The 25,553-nt window shown below is 44.1% G+C and overlaps 1 protein-coding gene, 1 long non-coding RNA gene and 1 pseudogene across 14 annotated transcripts in view; 1 reads left to right on the forward strand and 2 right to left on the reverse strand.

Annotated features, from left to right (window-relative positions):
• The window catches only part of DTNB (dystrobrevin beta), a 233,382-nt gene that overhangs the window by 202,343 nt on the left and 5,486 nt on the right, over positions 1–25,553 (forward strand). For 5 of the 12 annotated variants that reach the window (XM_081265084.1, XM_081265086.1, XM_081265089.1 and 2 more), the window contains 3 exons: positions 21,582–21,741; positions 22,523–22,612; positions 22,723–23,056. In XM_081265084.1, coding sequence (XP_081121210.1) covers positions 21,582–21,741; positions 22,523–22,612; positions 22,723–22,793 — 321 coding nt within the window. In that variant the 3' untranslated portion in view covers positions 22,794–23,056. The other 7 variants (XM_081265087.1, XM_081265088.1, XM_081265091.1 and 4 more) reach the window with 3 other exon arrangements.
• Positions 1–25,553, reverse strand: part of LOC308632744 — a 73,769-nt gene that overhangs the window by 39,843 nt on the left and 8,373 nt on the right. The gene's annotated exons all lie outside the window — the stretch shown is intronic.
• On the reverse strand, positions 9,646–11,155 carry LOC308632741 (ATP synthase subunit g, mitochondrial-like; annotated as a pseudogene). Its single transcript has one exon. The product of its transcript is annotated as an ATP synthase subunit g, mitochondrial-like (transcript).

The following is a 25,553-nucleotide window of genomic DNA, read 5'->3' on the forward strand; positions in this document are numbered from 1 at the left end:
GTGATGAGGGAGGGGCAGGAAAGGGGGGTGAAAACGGACAGCAAGTCAGGGAGAAGAAGGAGGCCCTGGCTGGAGCCGGGGAGCCACCAACCCAACAGCTTTAATGTAACAAAAACTGGTTTGGTTTTGTTCTTGCCTGGAATTGGTTTTGCTGTTTCCCTGATTCACACAAAGTTTTATCTCTTCCATCTTTTGGCACTTCCATTTACAAATATACATTTACAAAGCAGAGGCTCAATCCCAGGCTTCCTGTGCTTCTACCAGGAAGTGGTATGCATCACTTCCCCTCCATTTCCTTGTTCAGAGCAAGTCACATGACCACACTTACCTTCATGGAAGGGGGCAGGGAGGTATAGTTTTCAAGTGTGCTTAAAAATAGGAGAGAGCAGAAGTTTAAAGCCCCTCTCCCTCCCAAGTAGGAGAATGACTTGAGCTGGGTGGAGGGAAGGAAGCAGGCCACTGATCCTTCCTCTCCTTTTCCCCTCCCATTTTCCTAGTAGTCTCATCCCCACTTGTGCAGTATGGTCTTCCTGCTGATCCTGAAGTGTCACTCCCCCAACAGTTGCACCAGAGATGCACTTTACAGCTAAAGCTACTTGCTAGGAATCTACTTCCAACAGTCTTCCAGACTAGCATCTCCTGATTTCACTCTGTGAAAGAATTGGAAATGCTCTTCCATTATCTGAGACCTCTCTTTCAAAGAGGGTAGACATCATGAATATTTATTTTAACAGTAGTAGTAGAGCTTCCCTACAGTATGTTTTTTTCAAATTTTATGGAATAACATGTAATCTAAGAATGCATCATTGTGGGTGTTTCTTAGGCCAAGTTAAAGCTAACACTGAGGGCTGGGGTCATAGTTCAGTGAAAGGGTACTTGCCTAGCATGTATAAAGCCCTGGATTCAATCCCCAGCCCCACATTAATAATAACAACAACAGTAACCTTGAGCAGAGAGAGAATTAAATTAAGCACACTCATTTCAGTGACCTTTCATTCTGCATGAGATCATCATTCTCTTAAAGTTGGCAAAATGGGAAACGGATTGCTGCAGACTGCCACTCATAAGCCTCTTGTGTGTGGTCTTATGAATTCTCCACAGACAGGTTCCTGAGCCATGTCATAGTCATCCCAGTCTCCTAAGTCTGTTCGTAACACCAATGGATACAGATAGTTTTGTCCTCACTATAGATGGCTTTCGCCACCATGGTATGAGGTAGGGGATGCTGCACTGTTGATCTAGGCAGAAATCCCTGTCTGTCCACCTCACAGGCTTAAACTGGACCCACCTAAGGCTCAGCCCTGAGGCTCTAATTTGGACTAAATGACTAATTTTACATAATTTAGTGCAGTTTTTCACTTGTATGGCTGAAAAGACTATAAAGCTTTAGAATAAGCCAGGCATGGAAGCTCCTACCTGTAATCCCAGCTTCTCAGTAGGCTGAGGAAGGAGAATCACAGGTTTGAGGCCAACCTCAGCAACTTAGCAAGACCCTGTCTCAAAAATAAAAATAAAAAGGGCTGAGATGTAGGTCAGTGGTAGAGTACCCCTGAGTTCACTCCCCACTACGGGGGGAAGATATCCTTGCTATTTTGTTTTAACCCACATCATTGTAGAGTGAGAGAAGAAAAAAGTAAGAGTATTAAACACAGGGCTAAGATGTAACCCATTCTATCCCAGACTCTGGCTAGCATAGTTTGATTTTTTTTCTATCAAAATATATTATCTTAAATAGGTAATAAAGCAATTGTAGAAAACCTGTTTTTTTCAGGACTGGGTATTGAACCCAGAGGCATTCTACCAAGGAACTACATCCCCAGTTCTTTTTATTTTCTGAGACAGGTCTCACTAAGGTATCCAGACTGGCCTTGAACTTGAGATCCTCCTGCCTCAGCCTCCTGAAAATTATAGGTGCATACCACCACGCTTAGCTATAAAAGACTTTTTAAATGAATTTTCTAGACATGCTTCCAAAAACAGGCTCTATAAATACATTATAGTGAACTTTTAAGATAGCCCACCTTCTTCTCCTCTTCCCAGAGATTTACTATTACTACCATGATCCTGTTTACAGAACATTTCCAACATATATTTTATGGGGGTTTCATGCCACACAATCTCTAGTTCACTGCAGACACCAACTGTTAGTCCTGCAATTTAATTCAATTCTGACACTACCTGGAGTTTACCCAGAACCCATAGGTTAAGGACTCATCTCACAAGATTGACCCCTACTTCCGTCACCAACTATAAGTAGCACACACTTATGTCTGATTTAACTGAAAATCATGACCCCTTCCTCAAGTTCAATAATTTGCTCTAATGGCTCCTGGAACTTGGGGAACACTTCACTTGCTATTAACAGATTTATTATAAAGGATATTATACAGATAAACAGCCAGATGAAGAGGGCAAGGTCCAGAAGGGTCCAGAAGCACGGGGGCTTCTATCCCAGTGGTGTTGTAGTTCTCTGCCTCCTGGGCTGTGAATGCCTTCACTAATCCCAGAGCCTCTTTGTTGAGGGTTTATGGAGGTTCTGTTAGATGAGCAGGATTGAGTAAGTCATTGGCTCTTGGTGACCAACTCCATCTCCAGCCCCTTCTCCCCTCCTCAGAAGTCTGGTGAGGTTTGAAGGTTCCAGCTTTCTAATCATGCTGTGGTCTTTCTGGCAGCCAACTCCCATGTTGAGCTGTCTAAGGGGCCCTGACCACCAGCCATCTGATTAGAATGTAAAGGACCCCCCTTTACCCTGGAGATTTCAAGGGTTTTTTAGAAGCTCTTCTGCTAAGAATCTGAGAGGAGAGATGTTTTAGTCCGCTTTTTCATTGCTGTGACAAAAACATCTGAAAGCAACAATGTAAAAGAGGAAAAATTTATGTGGTGCTCACCGTTTCAGAGGTCTCAGTCCATAGATGACCAAATTGGTTGCCCTGAGCCCAAGATGAGGCAGAATATCATGGCAGAGGGGCATGGCAGAGAAAGCAGCTCAGGACATGACAGTCAGGAAGCAGAGAGACTCTGCTCACTAGAGTTTATATTTAGTCAAATATAAACCCCAAAGTCATGCTCACAGTGGTCTACCTCCTGCAGCCACACCCTACCTGCCTACAGTCACCACCCAGTTAATAGCTATCAGCAGCCAGGCACAGTGGTGCATTCTTGTAACCCCAGCGGCTCGGGTGGCTGAGACGGGAGCCAACCTCAGCAAAAGCGAAGAGCTGAGCAACTCAGTGAGACCCTGTCTGTAAGTAGAATAAAAATAGGGCTGGGATGTGGCTCAGTGGTTGAATGCCCTGAGTTCAATCCCTGGTACCCTGGCAAACAACAACAACAACTATCAGCAGATTAATACGCTGATTAGGTTAAGGCCTTAATAACCTAATCATTTCATCTCTCAACTTTCTTGCATTGTCTCACACATGAGCTTTTTGGGGATACCTCCTTCAAATCTAAGTCCTAATAGAAGATCAAATGCATACTTACTGTCTCACAGAATCACAGATTGCTTTGGCTTTGGGGAACTTGAGAATATTGGGAATGACTGTTACTTTAAGAACTTTGAGGCCAATGGTCGGGGCATAGCTCAGCATAGAGCCTTGGCTTCAATTTCCAGCACTCAAAAACAAATTTTAAAAAATAAATCAAATTTAAGAAAGCTTTGTTGCTAGAGTTTTACATTCAGCCTCAGCCAAGTGCTCTGAGTGTCATCAGGACTGGTGATTCTCTTGCCTTTTTCCTTCCCTTTCCCTTCTTAGATCTAAGGGTCATGATGAAGGGCAGAATGGCCTATGTCAGATAAGACTCCACTGAGTATCCAGCCCACTCTGTGGTTTAAGAGGCTGGGGATTAGACTGTGTCAGATGGGATAGGGTCAGTCAGGCTCAAGATCATCATAGGATACAATTAAAGGACTTTGCTTTCTTTGCTGTTGTATCCCCAGTCACTAGCCCATCCTGTCCCATAGTAGATACTCAATAAATATTTGTTAAATGATAACCAGTAATAACCAAAAGCTGTATGAATTAATAATTGTATTAATTGTAAGGAACAAAACTGGTTTTAAGTACCTATAACTATGATTTTGCTCAAGATACTCTCACATGATAGGTAGATCCTTTCAGGAAACTAAACTATAGTTCAGAAATATATAAAGGAATTAGGAAAACAAAATTCAGTGTTACTAAACAAATAGGAACATCAAGGTAAAATATTAGTATTATTAGCTCTATTATTATTGCCTAAAGAACAGATAATGATTATGTAGAATAAAATTGCCCTCTTTTTTCCCAACACAGATAATCTATAAAGAGCAGGATATCTATAGTCATTTGTGTCATTTGGGAATATTCTAATCATTGCTCAATGCCAGCATGTTACAAAGGACACACTAATGCAACAGCATGCTGAAGAGGACCCTACTGGCAGTGATGTACATGACTGTTGGTGTGTGCACTGGAATCCTGGCTCTCCTGAGTCTAGATCAAACAACTTCCCAATTTAATTTGTTCATATTCACTCTAGGAATGTCTCAGGGCTCCATTTTTCCCAGTAACTCAGTACATCATCAAACTTCATTTCTGGATCTCTTGCAGCCAATGAAATGAGCTGTACAAGGCAAGGGATTGAGCTCATTCATGAAGTTTGTGTTTCCTTAGACAGATCATTCTGCATGGCATATCCATGGGAACACGAGGCTCAAAGATGGCAACTTTAGATAGTAGAAGTTATTTAAGGATAGAGGAGGCTGCCACAGAAGTGACCGTAACCCAGGTTAGTAGTGGGGTAATGTAGCTGTCACCCTGAAAATGATGTAATTAGCGGAACCTTTGTGGGCTGCTAAGAGGCTCTGTTTCTTCCTGAGAGGTAAAGAGTTACCATTCCTTTGTTTATCCAGCAGTGTTTTACCACATGTGCTCAAGGCAACAAGCTTGGGCTTTCAGAGGATGAAAGGATAATATCACCCTCAAATAGTATGAAAGTAATTTTGCAGCTGACACGGTGCCCTAAATGTAGTAACTCAAGCCTGCTCATGTTTTCCTGAGCCTTCTGCACCACTGCTGCCCTCCTGTGTTTGCAGTGCATGGATGTTCTTTGGTAAGTGTACTGTCTTACATGACTGTCCCACAAACCTTTAGTCTGGGTCCCAGTCCCAGGATATGTACATATGTCCAGAAGACCAATTGCCCACCGAGGCTTCTGTCTGCCATGTGTGTTCATTCTTTGGCACCTGTGCTTACTGTAGGCATCTTCAGTTCCTTTTTGTTTTTTTTTTTTTTTGTTGTTTGTTTTTGTTTTCCAAAAAAAGGAAATACTATTTACAATATCAAAAATAGGTATCTGTATGTCACTCCCCCAACTTTTTCCCTCAACTTTTTTTTGTGGGGAACTAGGGATTGAACCCAGGTGCACTCCACCACTGAGTTATAGTCCCAGGCCTTATCACTTTAAGGCAGGGTCTCACTAAATTGCTGAGGCTGGCCTCAAACTTGCAATCCCCCTTCCTCAGCCTCCCAAGTGCTGGGATTACAGGTGTGCACTACCATGTCTATCTCACCCCCAAAACTTCCTGAATATCTATGAGGAGTTTGCAGTATGAAGATACAAGGGGAAATGTACTTGGCATCTGTACGGTGTTTATCATCACTCTCATCAAAGACGAGCTAAAAGGTTTCTTTTTTTTTTTTTTTTTTTTTTAGTTACAGTTGGACACAATATCTTTATTTTATTTATTTTTATGTGGTGCTGAGGATCAAACCCAGGGCCTTGTACTTGCTAGGCAAGTGTTCTACCGCTGAGCCTTAACCCCAGCCCTAAAAGGTTTCTCATTTACTTTTTTCCCCCAGTGTTAAGGATGGAACCCCAGGGCCTCACATACTCTAGGCAAGTGATTTACCTCTGAGCTTCCCCTCCTGCCCCTCGCACCTACTTTTTATTTCCCTTCTGTATTACATTCCTAACTTTCCCTCCCTTAACCAGAATGCACACAAAATATGAAAATTGTGCTCCAAGGTCTCCAGGAAAATTCTATCCACACCCAGCTAGAGAAATTCTCTTTCCATGGAAGAATATTGAACTTCTAGAACACACAAACTCCCTCAGTCTGAATCTCACCTAAGGGTTAACAGAAAAAGATGAGTGAAAGATGCCATCTCTGTTTGGAGCCTGAGAACCTGGAAAAATGAAGGGTACCATTGGCTGAAGAAGTAAAGGGGGGATAGGAGGACAGGGGCTGGCTCAGTGGTAGAGTGCCAAGGCAGTGTTTCCTGTCTGGCACCAAATAAAAATAGAGGTATTGTGTCCATTAGAAAAGGGGGAGGGATATGATCCGGATTAGGAAGGAGAGGTTGATCTGACTTGAGGCATATTAGGTTATGTAGAATAGACAGGCGGTCGAACAGAAAGGTCTGCTAGATTCTTGGAGATGTGCAACTGAAACTCTAATGGGAAAATAGGGCTGACCATATAGATTTGGAATCTTTTGACATAAAATCAGATTTGAAATCATTTCTGTGACAAGAACAATTTAGAGGAGGAAAAGTTTATTTCGGACTCAGTTTGAGTGGTTCAGTTCATGGTGTGCCAACTCCATTTTTCTGGACTTAAGGTGAGGCAGAAACATCATGGCAGAACATTATAGTGGTATAAAGCTCATAGCAGCCAGGAAATAGAAAAGGAGCCAGGAACAAGATATAGTCCAAGGCCACATATCCCCAGCAACCAACTTCCTCTGGCCACAACTCACCTATCTGCAGTTACCCCTAGTACTATTCAAATTATTAATCCACTGATGAGGTTATAGCTGTGATAATCTAATCATTTCTCCTCAGTACATTTCACGTGTTGCCTAACATGAGCTTTTCAGGGGGACATTAAACATGCAAACCATAAACATGCGCCTTTGGGAGAACCCAGAGTAGACAAAAAGAAAGAGGAAGCAGTGAGAGGAGGTGGGACATAAAGGATCAGGGGTTCTCTTGGAATTCCAGAGCACTTCAAGAAGGAGATGGTAAATAAGATTGGGGAGCCCTTGGATTTGACAATATTGGACTTGTCAGCAACTAAAAAGAAAACTTCAGTAGAGTAGTAGAATACAAAGAGCTTTGAAAAACAGGCTTTGTCTCACTGCTACTACCCTGCCCCTGGAAAGCTCACATCCGCTTGTTGCATCACCTGTGAATAGGTAGCCTTTCTGACTAATGGAACCTTGTTAGCAAAATATCATTTCTTGCTGGGTACAGTGGTGCATGCCTATAATCCCAGCAGCTTGGGAGGCTGAGACAGGAGGATCGTGAGTTCAAAGCCAGCCTCAGCAACACAAGGCACAAAGCAACTCAGTAAGATGCTGTCTCTAAATAAAATACAAAATAGGGCTGGGGTGTGGCTCAGTGGTTCAGTGCCCCTGAGTTCAATCCCCGTACCTAAATAAATAAATAAATAAGATCTAATTTCTTTCTCATTTGATAAGTACATAACTTTTGCAAACCTCAGTTTCCTTATCTGTAAATGTCCAGCTCCACAGTACTTTGATTTTTTGTGACTGACACCAATCAGTATATTAAGGAATGGTTATAAATCAAGGAGGGTCTATAGAAATCCATCTGAGTTCATTTTACTGGTTTTTCCTCTTGTGACTTTGAAACTGCCTGGCTTCACTTCATTAACTGGGCTTTCTTTGAATAACCAACACCTTCCCTGGGGTTTATTCATGTCAACCTCCTACTTCCAACTTTTCCAGACAAAAGGAAGCACCCTAAGAAAGGTGCTGGCACCCTTCTCCCTTGGCTCATCTCTGTGCTACTTGGCCATGTCTCCAATAGAACAGGATTCCCTAGGATTCCCTAGCCTTCTTCTTCTCTGTTTGACCACATCTTCTCTCAGTATGGGTTGTTTCTGTAACTTACTTACTTTCTTACTTTCTCTCTCTCCCTCTCCCCCCCCCCCTTTCTCTCTCTCGGCAGTGGGCCAAAGCTGAACCCAGCAGCACTTTACCACTGAGTCATATCCCTAGCCCTTTTTATTTTTTATTTTGAGGCAGGGTCTTGCTAAATTGCTTAGGATCTTGCTAAGTTTCTGAGGACGTCCTCTAACTTGCAATCCTCCTGCCTGACCCTCCCAAGTCTCTGGGATTTCAGGCATTTGCCACATGCCCAACTATAACCTTTCACTCTGAGAGCTTCTATAGGAATTTCCTCAATTCAGGGGGCTGTGTCAATCTCTAGGGTAGCAGGTTTTATGGTTGAACCTCAGGCTGTTCTGATGTTCATGCAGCAATAATGCCAAGGTGTAGTACTTCCTGGCCTAGAGTCCATAGCCAAAAGAATATCTGCTCAATTCCACTAAAAGAAGCATTTCACAAAGGATGCAGGAGACTCTTTTCTACTATTCTGTATTTACTGCTAATTATCATTTGGCAAATAAATTAACTCTCATTTGGGACTGCAATATAAATGACCTATGTTTAAAAAAAGAAAAAGTAGAAGGATGTCAGACAGTGCAGAGAGGCAGTTAGTTGCCGCTGAAGTGGTGCCCTTAGTAAGAGTGCACGCTGTGCACTCCTGCTCTGTAGAGATGGCTGAGTCCGTCAGTACCTTTATCATTATATATTATTAGTAACTTAAAATGATAGAAAATTTGCTATTTATTAATTGCCTCCTCACTTCAAAATTTAGCTCATGCCTTTAGCCAGGAAACTATTAACTTTATCTCCTAGTTTAACAGGAAACTAAGAGAGAATCTAGAATTCTCTCAGACCTGTGGCCACATCTGACAAATGTGCAGGAGTCTATCCTTGGCCTTGAAGGTTCTAACTAAATCTGAGACTACTGGTAGTTTCCCTTCCTTCCACAGCAGCTCACTGCCTAGAAGGAAAGCCCAGGACAGGGCTGGGGGTGTAATTCAGGGCCTGGCATGGGCAAGGCCTGGGCCTGATCCTGGGCAACACAACAACAACACAGCACAACAACTGTTTGGATCAGCTTCTGGTGGACGGACGGCATGACTCTGAGTCATCTCCAGGCAGGTTTTTCTCCTTGGCATGGCTGACCATAACTCTGGGGCCAGATAACTCTTTTGTGAGGAGCTGTCCTGGGCATGGCAGGATGTTTAGCAGCAACCTTAAACTCACCCACTAAATGCCCCCACCTCAGGCCCTCAGCTGGTTAAACTGCCCCAGTTAAGAAGCCCTGCACTGAACTCAGAGCATCTCTCTGTGATCCTCCCATGAGCCTCTGACACACTCAGAATCCCCATTCTGATATTTGGGTTTGGCATGAATATGAAGAGATTTTTGGTCTCCTTCCCCACAGGTCACTCCACTGTCCATTTGTGTGGGGTATTTCATAATCATCCTCATCAGCCTGTGAAGTAGATATCATCCCCATTGTGAGATGAAGCATCTGGGGTGCTGAGAGGTTAAGTCAGTTACCCAAGGGCACACAGCTAGTAATTGGAATCCAGACTAGGTCCACCTAATGGCAAAGCCTGGATGGCAACCACCACATTATATAAACAGGCACTCAACAAAGAGTGGAGTGTTGTTGGAGAAGATGCCATACTCCACCACATAGGTTTTGTAAGACACAGTTAAATTTGACTCACTGAATTTTTTTTTCTGACACATCTGATTTTATTCAGATAGCAGTCTAATCATACATGGTCCAAGAAAACCCAAACAATAAATCAAATAAAATCAGATGTTACGGATTAGTCTTCAAACCTTATAGCCAATGATGTCATGCTTGGCTGTGCTCTCTCCAATATAAAACCACATCCACACTTCAGTAGCCACCAAACCATCCAGCACAGCTTCCTTAACTGTGAGCTGTTTGAAGCTACCAGTTTGAGCACTGTTGTCTGAGTTTTTTTTGTTGGTGGTGGTGGTGGTGGTTTTTGTTTTTTCAGGCTCTTGAGTAGTCTTAGGGATCTCAGCAGGGGTTGGAGGAAGAGCTCAACCTTGGCAAAATGCCAAAATACAGCCAGTTGAGGGTTTGAGTAAGTCACGCCAGCATTCACCAGTGCGAGGGACTTCTCTGAGTGGTTACACACAAACTGGGCCATGGTCCTAGGGCAGAAGGTCCATTGCCCCAAAAGACCTGCTGAATGTCACCCCCTAGAAGGACCCACCACTAACTCACCGAATTTTAAAACACCACAGCTGCTGGTCTGGTAACTGATTAGCGTTGAATGAGGACCACACATTCCTGGAGCCTATGTTAGTATTTGTTTATAATATGGAGTCTTCGTGTTTGATATTCATTTTTAGAGATTTTTCTCTTGGTGAAGTCCCTGATCATTTGGCTGAGAACTGGCTTTGAAATACTGCAGTAAGGACTAATAGGGAGACCAAATCCAAATAGTACTGGGCATCCCAGAGAAACAAGTAGAAAGAGTAATGCTAGCGTTGGGATTTATGAGCTTCCCTAGCTGAAAGTTCAAATTTAAACTTCCTTTTGATCTTTGGGCTTACGGCAAATTTTAATAGGTTGTTCTTTGTCCCAGAAATTCAGTATGCCATCTCTCTTCACTAAGAAAGTTAAGTGAACACCTTACCTCCCACCCCTTTTATAATATGGAATCTTAGTGTTTGATATTCCTTTTATAGAGATTTTTCTCTTGGTGAAGTCCCTGATCATTTGGCCAAGAACTGATCCCAGAGTAGGCTCACTCTTCTATATAATTTGGTGTGGCTTCAGCAGATAACAGTCGTGGGTTAAGAACCATCACCTTCTGTCATTGCCAACACTGTCAGTCCTGGGACACCAGCAAGCCACCACAGAGAGTGAGGTCATGTGTGAGCTCTGAGTTTCCTGATGTGATACAGGAAAAGCCGGCAGCAGCCCTCTGCAGAGGGACCTCACCCTTCTAACAGACACCTGTGCATTGACAGTGGTGAGAGCTCAGAGACGTGAGGCTCTCTTCAGCCCCATCTGGGATGTTTAGGAGCCAGGTTCATCTTCCACAGACTCTGCTGACACAAGCTCACAGGTGACGCCTTGCTAAGACAGCTCTGCAGGTGCCTTCTTTCCCTGCATCTGATCCAGCCCAGAGGGAACCACAGCCTACACTTCACTTGCTGCCCATGGCTGTCTTTCTTGTTGCCTCCTATTGTCTGTGGCTCCTGTCTCCAGCCCTTACTCCCAGCAGTCTGAACTCTTGTCAGGTGAGGCAATTATTTCTCATCTTGCAGCAGGACATACAGTGCGGCAGCAGATAACCTGTCCCCTTGCTCCTGTTCCTCCCACAGCTGACGAGGCAGCTGGATCCCCCAAGATACAGCTCACCGCCAGCATGGCTGGCAACAGTGTGTGGTGCTCTCACCTCTTCCTGTTCAAAGTCTGTTCCTTATCCATCTCAGTTCTTCGTAGGGTCGTGGTTGCTTTGCCTAAACTTCAGACTTGCGACTTCTTTCTCCCAACATCATTTTTTGCTTTTCTGAGAGGACCTCTAAAAATAGGTGATACAGAAGCCAGTTTGTTTAATTTAAATACACTGCAGCAAAATGGAGGTAATTGTCCACACAGGCCATCTGCTCCCTGGCAGGTATCCATGTGTCAGAGAGAGAGATGGAGACTGACATGTCCTCCGTCCTGTTGCCACGATAACAGCCAGGCTGAGAGTTTTTGATGCTGCCCCACAGAGAACTTAACTCTCAACGGCAGGCTTTTGCCACAGCCTCTTGTCTGGGATTGGTCACTTGAGTATAATGTGTACCAAGGAGACAAAATTCTTACCTGTTCTATGAGGGAGAAGAAGGAAAGGAAGTTCTATTTATGGGGCCCCTACTATGTGCCAGGCCAAGAGCTGTGCCATATCATTTTCCTGCTAAAGATAGCACCTTCTCTGCGTGCATCTGGCCTTCTGGCCAACTCTTTCTGCCTCAGCAGGTGAGTCCCTCTTTGTGCTCAGATGAGGGCTAGGGAGGCAACACTGTGTCCTCAGCTCACCTTCTCTGGCATTCTTTGTACCTGTTTTGGCTCCACTGTTAGATCTGTGTTCTAGATAAAGGTGTAAGTCATAGTCCCTATATTCTCCTTTCACATGTCTTGCTCTTACTGGGAATTTGTTTGTTTGTTTGTTTGTTTATTGTACTAGGAATTAAACTCAGGGGTGCTTTGCCACTGAGCTAAGTCCCCAGCCATTTTTTTATTTTTTATTTTGAGAAAGGGTTTCGCTAAGTTGATTAAAGCCTTGCTAAGGTGCTGAGGCTGGCCTTGTACTTAGGATTCTCCTGCCTCAGCCTCTCATGTCACTAGAATTATAGGCGTGTGCTACCAAGCTCAGCTCTAGAAATGAAATTGACTTATAAAATCATGGCCAGCTTCAGCTGGGCACTGTGGCACACACCTGTAATCCTAGCAGCCCAGGAGGCTAAGGCAGAGGATCGAGAGTTCAAAGCCAGCAAAAATGAGGTGCTAAGCAACTCAGTGACACCCTGTCTCTAAATAAATTACAAAACAGGGCTGGGGATCTGGCTTAGTGATTAGATACCACTGAGTTAAATCCCCGGTACCCTCCCCCAGCATCCCCCACAAAAAAGAAAGAAAATCATAGTTGGCTTCAGCAGTAAGAAGTCTTGGTTGGTTCATATTCCTTCTGGCCTGAGAAACCTGGTGCTGTGTCTGGCATGGTGGCCCAGGCCTATAATCCCAGCATCATAGTAAGACTCTGTCTCAAAATCAAAAGGGCTGAATATGTAGCTCAGAAGTAAAACACCCTGGTTTCCATCCCCAGTACTGAGAGGGGGGTGGGAAGGAAGGTGGGACTGTGACCTGTGTGCTTAGGTTTCTCCTAGCAGTTGAGGTCATTAGAAGATCTGTGCACCCACTTAGTCTTTCTACTGATTTGTTTGTGACCTTGTCACTCTCTAAGTCTCAGTCTCCTCAAATAAAAAATGAACATCTACCTAAGACAGGCTATTTTCCTGTGGTCATGAACCTCTAAAATTGAAAGCATAATTTCTAAGTACTGGTTTTGGAATGTGATCCACACCTTTCTCAGGTTCTCAGAGTCTTTGCTGATTTGAAAAGTGAAGAGCCAGCAGCTCAGGGAGTTATAGAGATTGCAGTGCATCTCTGGCTCTACTTTCCCAGCAGTTATTTTCCACTCTAAGGGACCTCTGTATTCAGAGAACCTGAGTTACAGGACGTGTATTGTGTTTAGTCTTAGAACTAAACACAATAGCGTCCTGTAACTCAAGTTCTCTGAAGAACTACCCTGTGTGTACTCAGGCCTTAGTTATAGATAGCATTACAACAAGATTCCAGTGTCCTGTGTCAGGAAATCTTAAAACCCTGAGTGGCGTGCTGCAGCGCTTCCCTGCTTCACCAGGCTGATGCCCCCTCTTGACAGCTGCAACCCAGAATCACTCAGTGCTTTCATGCCTACCATTCCCTTGAGCCACCTGACTCATTCCTCCACCATACAGATTTCTGTGTGATTTTCAGGTTTCCCATAATCTCAGTGCCTACGGTGGAGTGCACAACCCGGCCTCCCACTCTGCCACTTATTCTGGGTTCCTTTGCCTTGAGCTGAGCGCTTGGCAGTCTCCATGGAGAAGGCCTGCCTCTCTAGCTAAAAACCCGTTTGTGCTTCTGAGGCAAAGGTGCAGTTGCACATTGTGGTTTGTGTTTTAGTGTCTGGCCCATGCCTTTTGGGTGGGCAGAGAGTTAACAGACCTACCAGATTCCTGGGTGAGGGTCAGCATGTTGCGGGGGCTGCTCTGCACTGCAGGCGCTGTGTCAAACTGTGTGCCATACGCTCCAGCTTGTACTTATGTAATTAGAAGGACCTGTCTCATACTGTCTTGTGGAGAGAGATGGTCCCTTTTCTGCATAATGCCTGCTCCCTGCACCTTCTTATCCACTGCATTTGCAAGAGGCCTCAGTGAGTAGCATCTCTGGTATTGATTCCTTTCATGAGGAAGGTATAGGTTGCAAGTAGAATATGTCATCATGTGACCATGAAATGGCTGTGGAGCACTCAAAAGCATGTCCTTCACTTACAGAGTGATTCCAGCTGAAGCCAAAAGCAGAGCTCCTTTGGCATTTCTGAGATGATATAACTTGGTGAAGATGATAGGTCAAGGAATGTTCTGTCTGAAAAAGACCTCAAGAGTCAGTTAGCTGATCTCCCTCAGTTTACAAACCAGCAGATTGAGCCCCAGGAATGGTAAGGTATATTTGCTACACAGTAAAGAAAAGAAGCCAGGGTTCTGGTCCATGCCTTTGTTGTTGAAGCGTTCTTCCTCCCTCAACATTCATCTAAGGCAGTGGGAACATCTAGGCTTGTCCCTTAGAGCCTGCAATTCCCCCTCTTCTTTGGAAAGCAGAGAAATGCCCCTAGGTCCTGGTAATTATTGACAAAGTAAAGAGGTTGAGACCTTCAGTGTCAGGACAGACTAACATATTCAGATCCCTAGCTTATTCTCATTAGGAAAATGTTTTCCTGATTATCAATCTCTGCCTCTCTCCTCATCTGTAGGCATCTTTCTTGGGGTCTTTGGCCTGTCATGAGGGCCTCTGGTCCTGGTCTCACATCCCTGCATCTCTCCTTTCTCTTGCTATCAATCAAATGTCCATCACATACGACTGATCTGCTGATGTTTTTTTCTAATCAACCCTAGTGCATGTATTACCTTGTTTTTTCTTTTTTTTCTTTTGGTACTGGGGTTTCAATCCAACGGCAGTTTACCACTGAGCTACATCCCCACTCTTTTTTTATTTTATTTATTTATTTGTTTGTTTGCTTGTTTATTTATTTTAAAGAGAGGGAGGGAGGGAGGGAGGGAGAATTTTTTTTTAATATTTATTTTTTAGTTCTCAGCAGACACAACATCTTTGTTTGTATGTGGTGCTGAGGATCGAACCTGGGCTGCACATATGCCAGGCGAGCCCACTACCGCTTGAGCCACATCCCCAGCCCCTCTTTTTTTTTATTTTTTATTTTTATTTTTGACACAGGATGTTGCTAAGTCCCTGAGACTGGCTTTGAACTTGTAGTCCTCCTGCGTCAACCTCCCAAGTGGCTGGGATTCTAGACATCTGCCATAACTCCCAGCTAGTGTATACATTATCTATTGCTACATAAAAAATTACCCCAAAACCTAGAGTCTTCGAAAAACAAATGCTGTTTATGGCACAGCTTCTGTGGGCCAGGAACCCAGGTGCAATTTCCTGGTCCTTCAGCTCAGACCCTCTCACAAGGCTGCAGTTAGCGTGTGGGCCAAGGCTGTAGTCAGTTCAAGGCTCAACAGCTCATGTGGTTGCTGGCAGGTTCAGTTTGTCATGGTTTGTTGAAGTGAAGGCCTCCATTCAGTAATGGCTGATGGACAGAAGCCACCCTCAGTGCTTCTCCATGGGGTCACTCACAGGATGGCAGCTGACCTCACCAGAGCAAGCAAGCAGGAGAAAGTGAGCAATACAGTCACATTCATTTATAACCTCATCTCAGAAGTGGCATCCCCTTTGTCTGATTCATTAGAAGCAAGTCACTAAGTCCAGCCCACACTCCAGGAGAGGGAATTAGATCAGGATGTGAATGGAGGGGATCATTTGGGGCCATCAGATGTCTGGCTACCACATTTCGTTATCTAGTTAGTATTTCATATAAGGATTTACTGGTGGCTATAGATTTATTACTTCCTGGAGATTATTGCCTACTCTGGCTACTTTCCCACTTTCCATTACAGAAGAAAAAGGGTCAGAAACTTGATGCTCCTCATTGTCACTTAACAAGTATTTATTAAGCGTTTACTTGTGCTGAGAACAATGATGCCAAGAATGAAATTTAAGAAGCGAGATAGGGCTGGGACAGAAGCGCAGGGCGCAGTAGGAGCACCTCAGACAGATGCAACCTCCTCCTAGAGGAGGGGGCAGCCTCACTGCCTCTTGGAGGACCATCTGGAGCAGGTCAGTGCCAAGCTGAATAGTGCTCCTGGCAGAGAACTCAAGTAAGGGCCTGAGAGCAAGAGAAAGGGCACAGCCCTTTCAACAGGTTGAAAGAAGTGTCTAGCTTTTTTATCAAAATCAGCTAGTAACAGAGTCCATTGGCACCCCTGCACCTATGTATTCCTCATCCAGGACCAACTTCGCCTCTAGGCTTCCTGACCCTCAGCTTTGGACCTGGCCAGAACAGGTACATATTGGTGGACGGGACCTTGTCTCTTTGACTCCCCCAGGATACTGAAGTGGCTTTACTCTGCCTAAACCATCATCTGCATGGTCCCCTAGCAGCTCTGTCCTGGCAATGTTTTATTCCAGTAAGATCCTAAAGCCAGTGGCTGGGGTTGCGAGACCTACGGGAAATGTTTTTCAGTATCCTTAGCTTTGCTCTGTCAACTGCTCTGAACAAAGACAACTTCAAGGGTCTGGTTTTTCTCGGCTTCAGAAGGCACATGCTAGGCAGTAATCCCAGAAAAAGGTCTGATGATGTTCACACTGAAAAGAGACAGTAGATGTTACTTCCTGGACCAAGAGTCCTAACCACATGTTGCTGCCCACCTCTTGTCCCATTCCCTGTCATCACTCTCATATGAAAATATTTGCAGAGGTTGAGTTTCATGTTACCAAAAAGAAGCAGTATGTCCATCTTGGGGCTTGTGACTCTGACACTGGGGCCTCAGGTCCAACGTCTGGCCCAAAACATATGGGGGAGATTTATAAGGACTTACCATATGCTTCATGCTGGGTTAGCCCTCTGAGGGGACCACATATAACTGTCATATAGCAAAGTGAGTTTGAATTTCACAGACCAATTTTTTCTTTAACTGGGTCTAATTTCCATCTCAAGTTCTCGTTCTGTCTGAACTGGACACTTAATCCAGGCATTTCCAGGCTAGCTCTTCATGAAGCCAGTCCCTCAGAGATGCTCATCCCCCACCCCTGCACCTAAGAGTGATGCTGAGCCTCAGGGACTTAAACTGTGGTGCTGTGACCTCAGCGGAGAGACGTCAGCGTTTTCAACTTGATGGGTGCTAAGACCTGGACCATGGGTGGTTGGGTCATGTCCTTGGTTGCAGGGAGGTCTAATTCTCTCAGGCAGTACTAGGAGCTCTGTGACAATACATTTGAACTCCCAGGCTCCCCGGCTCCCACAGTCCACAAGTGGCCACTTCAAGGGTCTAATCCTTCTCTGAGGTAAGAGATCACTAGGCTCACCATCTACACAGTTACCACCAACTTTTTGTTAGCCTGTGGGAAAACCACCAGAGCTAGGGAGCCTGGGACCCTGGAGTGGAGCTCTGCCAGTGTCCACCCATTCTCTCCCATCCCCAACTGCCAGCTCACAACTCTCTACGTCAAACTTGGTTGCCTTCTGTACAGATGCTCTTCCCGCCCTCCCTCACTCAGTGCGGACTGGGGCTGAACCTGCCAGGTCTGGCTGTATGCACTTCCCAGCTCTGTCTTATGCCCAGAGGGCAGCACCTTTAAATCTTAGAGTCATGAATTTTGTTATTATTTGCCCCATCTCCTATAAAAATAGCCCCAAAATAGGGGGTGATGGTGATCATAGGATAAAAGGTAGAGGAAGTGATTAGTATATGATAATATTAACTGGCTAAACAGGATTTGTGAACCACTTTTTAAGAAAAGATAACATAACCTGATAAAGTCGTAAAAATGTTTTAGAACCACTGATAAAAATAGAAGAGAATAATTGTCAGTGGAAAATGATTATAAAAGTTAATAGTAAAATACTTGACATAGCAAAAAAAAGAGATTCCATAATATCCCATGGCATTGTTAATCCATTCATGAGTTAATGGACATTGGAGTTGTTTCTCCTTTTTGGCTATTAAATTGTTGCAAATAAATATTTGGTTCTATTTTCAGTGGACCCATTCTCATTTCTCTTGGGGAATACTCAGGAGCAGAATTTGCTGGGTTAGGAAACTGCTGAGAAGTTTTCCACAGTAGACACACCCTTTACAGTCTCATTGACAGGGTCCAGGGTGTCAGCCTCCCTGTCACTCTTTTGGGTTGTAGCTATTTTGGTGGGCATTAAGTGGTGTTGCATTGTGACTTAAATTTCTATTTCCCTCATGATTTCTCTTGGCTGCACATTTCTCATGTGATCATCAGCCTGTTTGCACATCTTCTTTGGTGAAATATCCGTTTGAATTTTTGCCTCTTTTGTAACATGGGTAGTTTGTCTTCTTAATGAGTTGTAGGAGTTCTTTATATGTTCTGGATAGAAGGGTTTTGTTTTGTTTTGTTTTTTGATATAATTTACAAATATTTCCACAATCTGTGTCTTTTTATTTTTCTTAATGGTGTCCTTTTTTTATTATTTCATTGAAATATAATTCACATTCCATAAAATTCACTAGGTTTTTTTAATATTTATTTTTTGTTATAGTTGGACACAGTACCGTTATTTTAATTTATTTATTTTTATGTGGTGCTAAGGATCAAACCCAGGGCCTCGCCCATGCTAGGTGAGGGCTCTACCACTGAGCCACAACCCCAGCCCTGATTCACTGTTTTAAAGTATAAAATTCAGCATTTTATAATACATTCACAGATGTATGCAGCCACCATCATTATCAACACACGCCATCAATTCCAAAGAGAAACCTCATGCCCATTAGCAATCATTCCTCATCCTTTCCAAATCCCCAACCCCAGCCTAGATGACCACTAATCTGCTTTCTATCCCTATGGATTACCTATTGCACATAAATAGAATCACACCATATATAGCCTTTTATGACTGGTTTCTTCCACTTAGCAAAATGCTTTCAAGGTTCATCCATGTTGCAGCATGTATCAGTACTTCAATCATTTTTATTATTAAATAATGTTCCTTTGTATGGATGTAGCACATTTTATTGAAATCATTCATCAGTTCATGAATATTTGAGTTGTTTCTACTTTTTTTGACTACCCTGAATAATGCTGGTGTGAACCTTTGGACGAAGATTTTTATGCAAACATGTTTTCATTTATCTTGGGTATATACCTGGGAGTAGACTTACTGGGTCAGGTGGTATTCAGTGATTAACCTCTTGAGGAACTGCACAGTTTTACATTTCTACTGTCATTGTATGAGGAGTCCAATTTCTCCATATCTTTGCCAATACTTGTTATTATCTGTCATTTTAATATAGTCATCTTAGTCGGTGGCTATAATTATTATAATTATCAGACATTTCCCTAATGTCTAATAATGTTGAGCATCTTTTTGCATGCCTATTGGACATTTATGTATCTTCTATGGAGATACCAGTTTAGATGCTTTGACCATATTTATTTTATTTTATTTTATTTTTGGTGCTGGGGATTGAACCCATGGCTTTGTGCATGTGAGGCAAGCACTCTACCAACTGAGCTATATCCCCAGCCCCTGCTTTGACCATTTTTAAATTAGACTATTTTTCTCTATTATTTAGTTGTAAGTGTTCTTTATATATGATAGATAGAAGTCCATTATCAGATATATAATTTGCAAAACTTTTCTTCTCTTTTTGTGAATTGTCCTTTCATTTTCTTGATGATCCTTTGAAGCACAAAAGTAATGTTATGATGTTCAGTGTTGATAATTTTTTTTGTTTTGTTTTGTTTTTTTGTGGCTGTGCTTTTACTGTCATATATAAAAAGTCATTGCCTAATCCAGCGTCATAAAGTTTTCACCCACGTTATCTTCTAAGTTTTAGTTTTAGCTCTTGCATCTCACATATAGGTTGTTGATCCATTTTTGAGTTGACTTGTCCATATGGTACTTCATGATGTTTTTTAAAGAATAAAATACTTTTTAAATTATTAAAAGATCATAATTGTAACATTTTTATGAGGCACAGTGTGATATTTGGGTACATTTATACATTGTGTGTTGATCAACTCAGGATATCCATCATCAAAAACATTTTTCATTTCTTTGTAAAGATAACATTTAAAATCCTCTCTTCCTGCTATTTTGGCAGGAAAAAAAAATAGATTTTTGAGCTGAGGATGAAGCGCAGTGATTATAGCGCTTGCCTAGTGTGCATGAGGCCCTGGTTTTAATCCTCAGCTCCATCAAAAAAGAAAATAGTTTTGGATTCTTGATAAACACCTCCCCTGGACCCACCACCCAGTGCTAGGGATTGAACCCAGCACTTCTTGCATGTTTGGCAAGTGCTCTACCACTTGCTGCCTGCCCAGCTCCTATCTATTTATTCTTTTACATATCATGGTTTTGGTATCATATCTAAGAAATCTTTGCCTTAACCCTAGGTCATAAGATTTTTCTTATATTGTGTTTGAGAAATTTTGTACTTTTCACTCTTACAGATACTGTGTTCTGTTTTATTTTTTTTTTAATCTGGCCTGAGGTTGGGTCTAAGTTTATTTATTTATATCATGGGTAGATCTCAGAGTAAACTAAGTGATAAAAGCAACTTTCAAAGTGATATTTTCAGTACAATACCATTCATAAAAATTTTAAATCATGAAGATATTGTATATTCTTCATAGTTACATGTGTGCACATAGGTAAAAATTTCACAGCAGAATTTCTGGTAATAGTCACTTCTGGGGGAAAAAATAGTCACCTCTGTAGGGATAAGAGGAAGGAACTAGGCTTGGAAAAAAATGATAGTAAAAGGAGTCTTGAGATTTATCTGAACTATTTTTAGGTTGAAACAAATTTGACACAACATTAACAATTATTCATTTGTATTTCTCAAAATAAAACACACACACACACACACAAATGATTCAAATTAAGAACAGTAGAGAATAAGACATGGCTTCAGTTCAGTGCCCACTCTCTGCTGTGCTGGGAGGTGCCGTCCTGGCAGCCGGTCAGCCTCAGTGATCTGTGGTGATATGGGGCTTCTGAGCTGGACTCCCAGGACAGTGGTCTCTATTTGAACTCATTCTCACATTCAGCTTGTATTTTCCCAGTCCTGCTTCTACAGTCGACCTGCCACACCCAGTCTCCTGGCTCCCAAGGGTCATTGAGCTGATTTGAATTCGTCCTTTGCTCTTTTCATTTGTTTTACCCCATTGCTCCAAGCTCCCTCTAAAACTATGACACATAAAGCCCACCTGCTTAACATGCATCTGTTCTCTGCATTATGTGTCCATTCTTTCAGACCTGGGGTGTGGGGTTGGGGCCCCTGGAGTCCAGGAGCTTATTCTGACTTCTGCCTCTGCCCAGCTGTGCAGCCTCACACTCTTTGCATCTAAAAGTTGATATAAACAGATGTCATTCTACCCATGAGTTGTTGGAGAATCCGGCGAGAACGAGTATATGGATGTGTTTGCAAACAAGAGGATATCTGTGTGTTGTTTCTTCCTGGTGTTGTCAACCCCTCCCAGATCCTTGACCCCGCTGCCCTGCCCAGCCTGTCCACCTGAAGGCTCCTGTCTGTCCCTGCTGGCCTTTCCCCCAACATTCTCAGTCCGTTCTTACTGCAATCTCCCTTTCTTCCTTGTTGCCTTTCCTTTCCCTCGTCTCCCTCGTCACGGAGGCAGCGTGACTCCATCCATTCAAATAGGATCATGCCCCAGCAGACTGTTGGCTGGCTCAGACTGAGTGCTTCCCCCTTCCTCAAAGAAGTTGGACCCTTGAGATGACATATTTTATCTCTGATCTCCCAGGCTCAGGCCACAGGATCGCCACATACATCGCCCACTCACGCAGGCAGCCGTCCCATGCCCATGCCTGTCCGTTCTGCATCTGCCGGGTCCACCCCCACCCATGGCCCACAGGACTCTCTGAGCGGGGTTGGGGGAGACGTGCAGGAGGCCTTCGCCCAAGGTGAGTTTCCAGGCCCAAGTGTAATGGGGAGCTGAAGGGGTTGGGAGCATGTATAAGATTCCTGCTGAGATTTTTCCAGTTACTTTCCTTTTGTGCTCTTGCTGTCTTAGCTGTAGATATCAGATTGACAGTATAAATAATCAGGTGCATGCTGGCCCCTTCTTAGGAGATGAGCCAGTCTTCTGCGGGAGCCCTGTCTGCCTTCAGGTGTGTGCAGAACAGGCCCCTTGGGTTCTGTGTTCTTGTTCTGGGTTGAGAAGGTACTGCACTCTCCGGGCTGTGCCTTCTTCAGAGGAATTAGATGGAATAATCCACAGTCATACGGTTGGCCCAGAAGGTCATTAGGACTGGCAAACACGGGAAGTGTAGTTCTCTAAAGGGAACCTGGTTAACGGCACAGTGAGCATGGAATTGCCACAACCATCTGAGGATCCAGGGACCCACAGTTTCCAGTGGTTGAGAAGGAAGTCTTGAGGGAGCTGGGGCTAGGAGTTGGGAGGGGGTTGTTGTGGAGTAGAGCCGCCTCTGAGGCTGAGCACCTTGTTGGGAACCTGACTTTTCTCACTGTATGGTGTCTGAAGCATGGACTTGACCAGATCCTGACTTCCAGGTAGAGAGGACAGGGAGTGGGAACAGCAGACTCCCGACGCACTGGGAGGAAGTGGAGCGGCTGTGGCCCCATCTCCCCTTAGCTATTCTGTACCTGTGTCCTAGGGCCTGCAGACTCAGGCATCTCCATGCCCACCACCCTGGCATTGCCATCTGCTCTGACTCTCCTCAGGTACGAGGAGAAACCTCCGCAATGACCTGCTGGTGGCTGCTGACTCCATCACCAACACCATGTCATCCCTGGTGAAGGAGCTCCATTCAGGTGAAACCCAGAGCTCCCGCCACTCCCACCCTCTGCCCCCCCACACTGCCTCGCCACAGAAGGTCACCACTCACACCCCCCTGGTTTCACCACTTGGTTTTGCCTTCTAGGAACGTGCAGAATCTTCACCCAGCGCACCTCCCTCCCACACGTGGTCACAGTGGGACAGTTACACGTTTAGGTTTATCCTAAGATACCTGGTGAAGCAAATGTAGTTCTCAATTTAAAGAAATTCAGCTCTTAGTGCAGCCAGCCCCCCACCCCACCCCACCGCTCTCCTACGTGCACCTTTGTCCACAGCAGCTCTTTCCCTAGGCCCTGTCGCCAGCTCCTCCTGAACCTGTCCTGATGTCGGCAGCCAAGGCAGCCACTAGCGCTGGGCCCTCCAGCTGCCTTTCTGCTCTCTTACTTGATTTTGAAACCCTTTCCTCTCCTTTCGTCCGTGACCAGGCTGTGATTTCACCTAAAGTTCGAGACCTGCTGCTTCCTCTGCTCCTCATGTTTGGTCTTTTCTGACTTCTTTCTCCGTCTCTTCATCACCCGGCCACTGCGGTGACTTTCCAGAGACCTCTGCCTCATGGCTTTCCCCTTACATAAAACCCAGGAAAGAAAGAGAAAATAAAAGGCTTCTCACGTATCATCATACCTCCAAGTGTCCCCTCGACTCCATCAGTGACGTAGCCGCCCGACACTTGTGAATTTTCCAGCGGTGGGATCCCTATGTGTCATGTTAAGCAAGTGGGCTCCCTTCCTGAGGGCTGGGGGTCCCTCACGACGAGGGCCTTCCTCTGTCCCTTTTCATCTAACGTAGTGCTTGTAAGTACCTAGCAGTAATTTAGCAGCGTTATTAAATAAAAATAGGAAGGAGTTCCTCCATGGACTATTCAGACCCTGTAGGGGAGGCAAGCCCAGGGTGTTTCCCAGGCCTTGGCAAGGGAACTTTATGGTGCCCCTGTCCCCATCTAGTCCTGTCTCTCATGCCTAGTGAAACAAAACCCCCTGCACACACACTCATAAGCAGGGGAGGTGGTGGCCTTCAGAGATGACTTCAGAGCTGATTAGAAGATCCCTTCCTTAATATAGTTCCAACAGTGGCCAGAAATCCCACTTATAGAGGGAATTTCAGCCATGGAGATGAACTATATTTGTTCCTTGGGGCTTCTTGTTAAGATTTATGCAAAATAAGTTGCTCTTGCACTCATCCACTAGGATGAGAGTGCGATTAACTGAGGGTAATTGGACATCAGTAAACATAAAGCACCCAGAGACCAAATAGTGTCACAGAGATGAGGTGTTTACAGGGATAGTTATTCATCTCTTATAATAGCAAAGGATGATTTCAACATGATTATGCAGTGTCATTTAGAAGGTACCTCAGAGATCATATAGTTCAGTACCCTTATTTTAGAAATGTGGTGAGTGATTATCAAAAGAAGTGATTTGCTGCCAGGCACGGTGGCACAAGCCTATAATTCCAGTGACTCGGCAGGCAGGAGGATCACTAGTTCCAGGTCAGCCTGGGAAACCCAAGGAGACCCTGTATCAGAATAAAATAAAAAAGGCTGAGGATATAGCTCAGTGCTAGAGCACTCTTGGTTTCAATCCCAATTACTGCAAAAAAGAAAAAGAGAAGTGGTTTGCCTAAAGTTGTGGAGCTTGAAGGGACAAAGCTGGTCCAAGAACTCAGGTCTGTAGAATATGAAGCCAGTGTTCTTGCCTCACCCAAAGCCAGGCATCAAACTCAGGGTTCCCCGAATACCCATTTTTCTCCCCAGCACTTAAGCCTGTAGATGTGGACTAAATTCATGTGGCACAGTGTGTCCCTTAAAAATGCAGAAGTAAACTCCCTTTACATGCAAAGGTGACAGTTTCTCAATGAATGAAGAGGCTTGCCCAGCACCATCACATTTTTTACCTCTCCTTGATCTTGATTTCACAGGGGTTTATTAGGATCACAGTAGATATTCAGATTATCTTTTTCACATACTGTATACAGTGCACATATCTGTTCTGCAGATATCCATAGCTTGTCCTCCTCATCTTTTAAGAACAGTTTAATAAATAGTGGAATGCTAGAATTCAAAGGGTTCTGAGAGGATATTTAATCCAACTTCTGCCCAATATAAAAGTCCTCTATTTGCAGGTTCCCAGTGAACTTTTTCATGATCAACTCTAGTCACTGGAGAGTTCTTATTGGGGAACCAGAATATGCCTTTCTGTAGCTGATTTATGCTTGTTCTCTCTCTAATGGTACCCAGAATCAGTTCAGTCCCTCCTTTGCAGGTCACCTCCCACGTGTCTGGTGGCAGATAACGTGGCTTCTCCCTTGCTTTCTCTTCTCTAAACAACTCTACCCCGTTCCCTCACCTACCTGAATGTAACATGATCTTCACTTTACTGTCCTGTGGTTCAGTTTTCCAAAGCCCCAATTCAAGTGAACACCCAGGGCTGAGCACACTGCTCCATATCATAGGGGGACTGTCCCTACAAAGCATAGGGGATCTGTGACTATTCTACAGGGGGCACCTGGGAGAGCAACATTAGGTGACATTAGCTTTGTTCCACGGGGTCAGTTTACACTGTGAAGTCATTGTAAGTTTGCTGTTAGTTAAAACTTCTAGTTGTTCATTGATTTTGTTTTATAGAAGCCCGTGTTAACCTAGGTGTTCCTCCACTATGCACTTACATTGTCGCTTTCTTAAACCTGAACCCAAACGCGAGATATTAGGTGTATCTCTGGCAGATGTTATCACCTTAGGAAAAACAGGCACTCCCCATCCCAAAGAAGCCAGCAGCAGGGTGGGTGACATCAGACTTGGAGGTCTACACTGTGAGCCTTTAGCCAGAGTTCTTCCCAAGACTCCTAAGTTATTCTGCTCACCTGCCTTTCCGTGCTTGTGCTGTGCGGAAGGGTCACTGGCCTCCTTGGACTTGTTTTCAC

The sequence above is a fragment of the Spermophilus citellus genome (genome assembly GCF_964194105.1).
Source record: "Spermophilus citellus genome assembly, chromosome: 13".
In the NCBI taxonomy this organism is placed as follows: domain Eukaryota; kingdom Metazoa; phylum Chordata; class Mammalia; order Rodentia; family Sciuridae; genus Spermophilus; species Spermophilus citellus.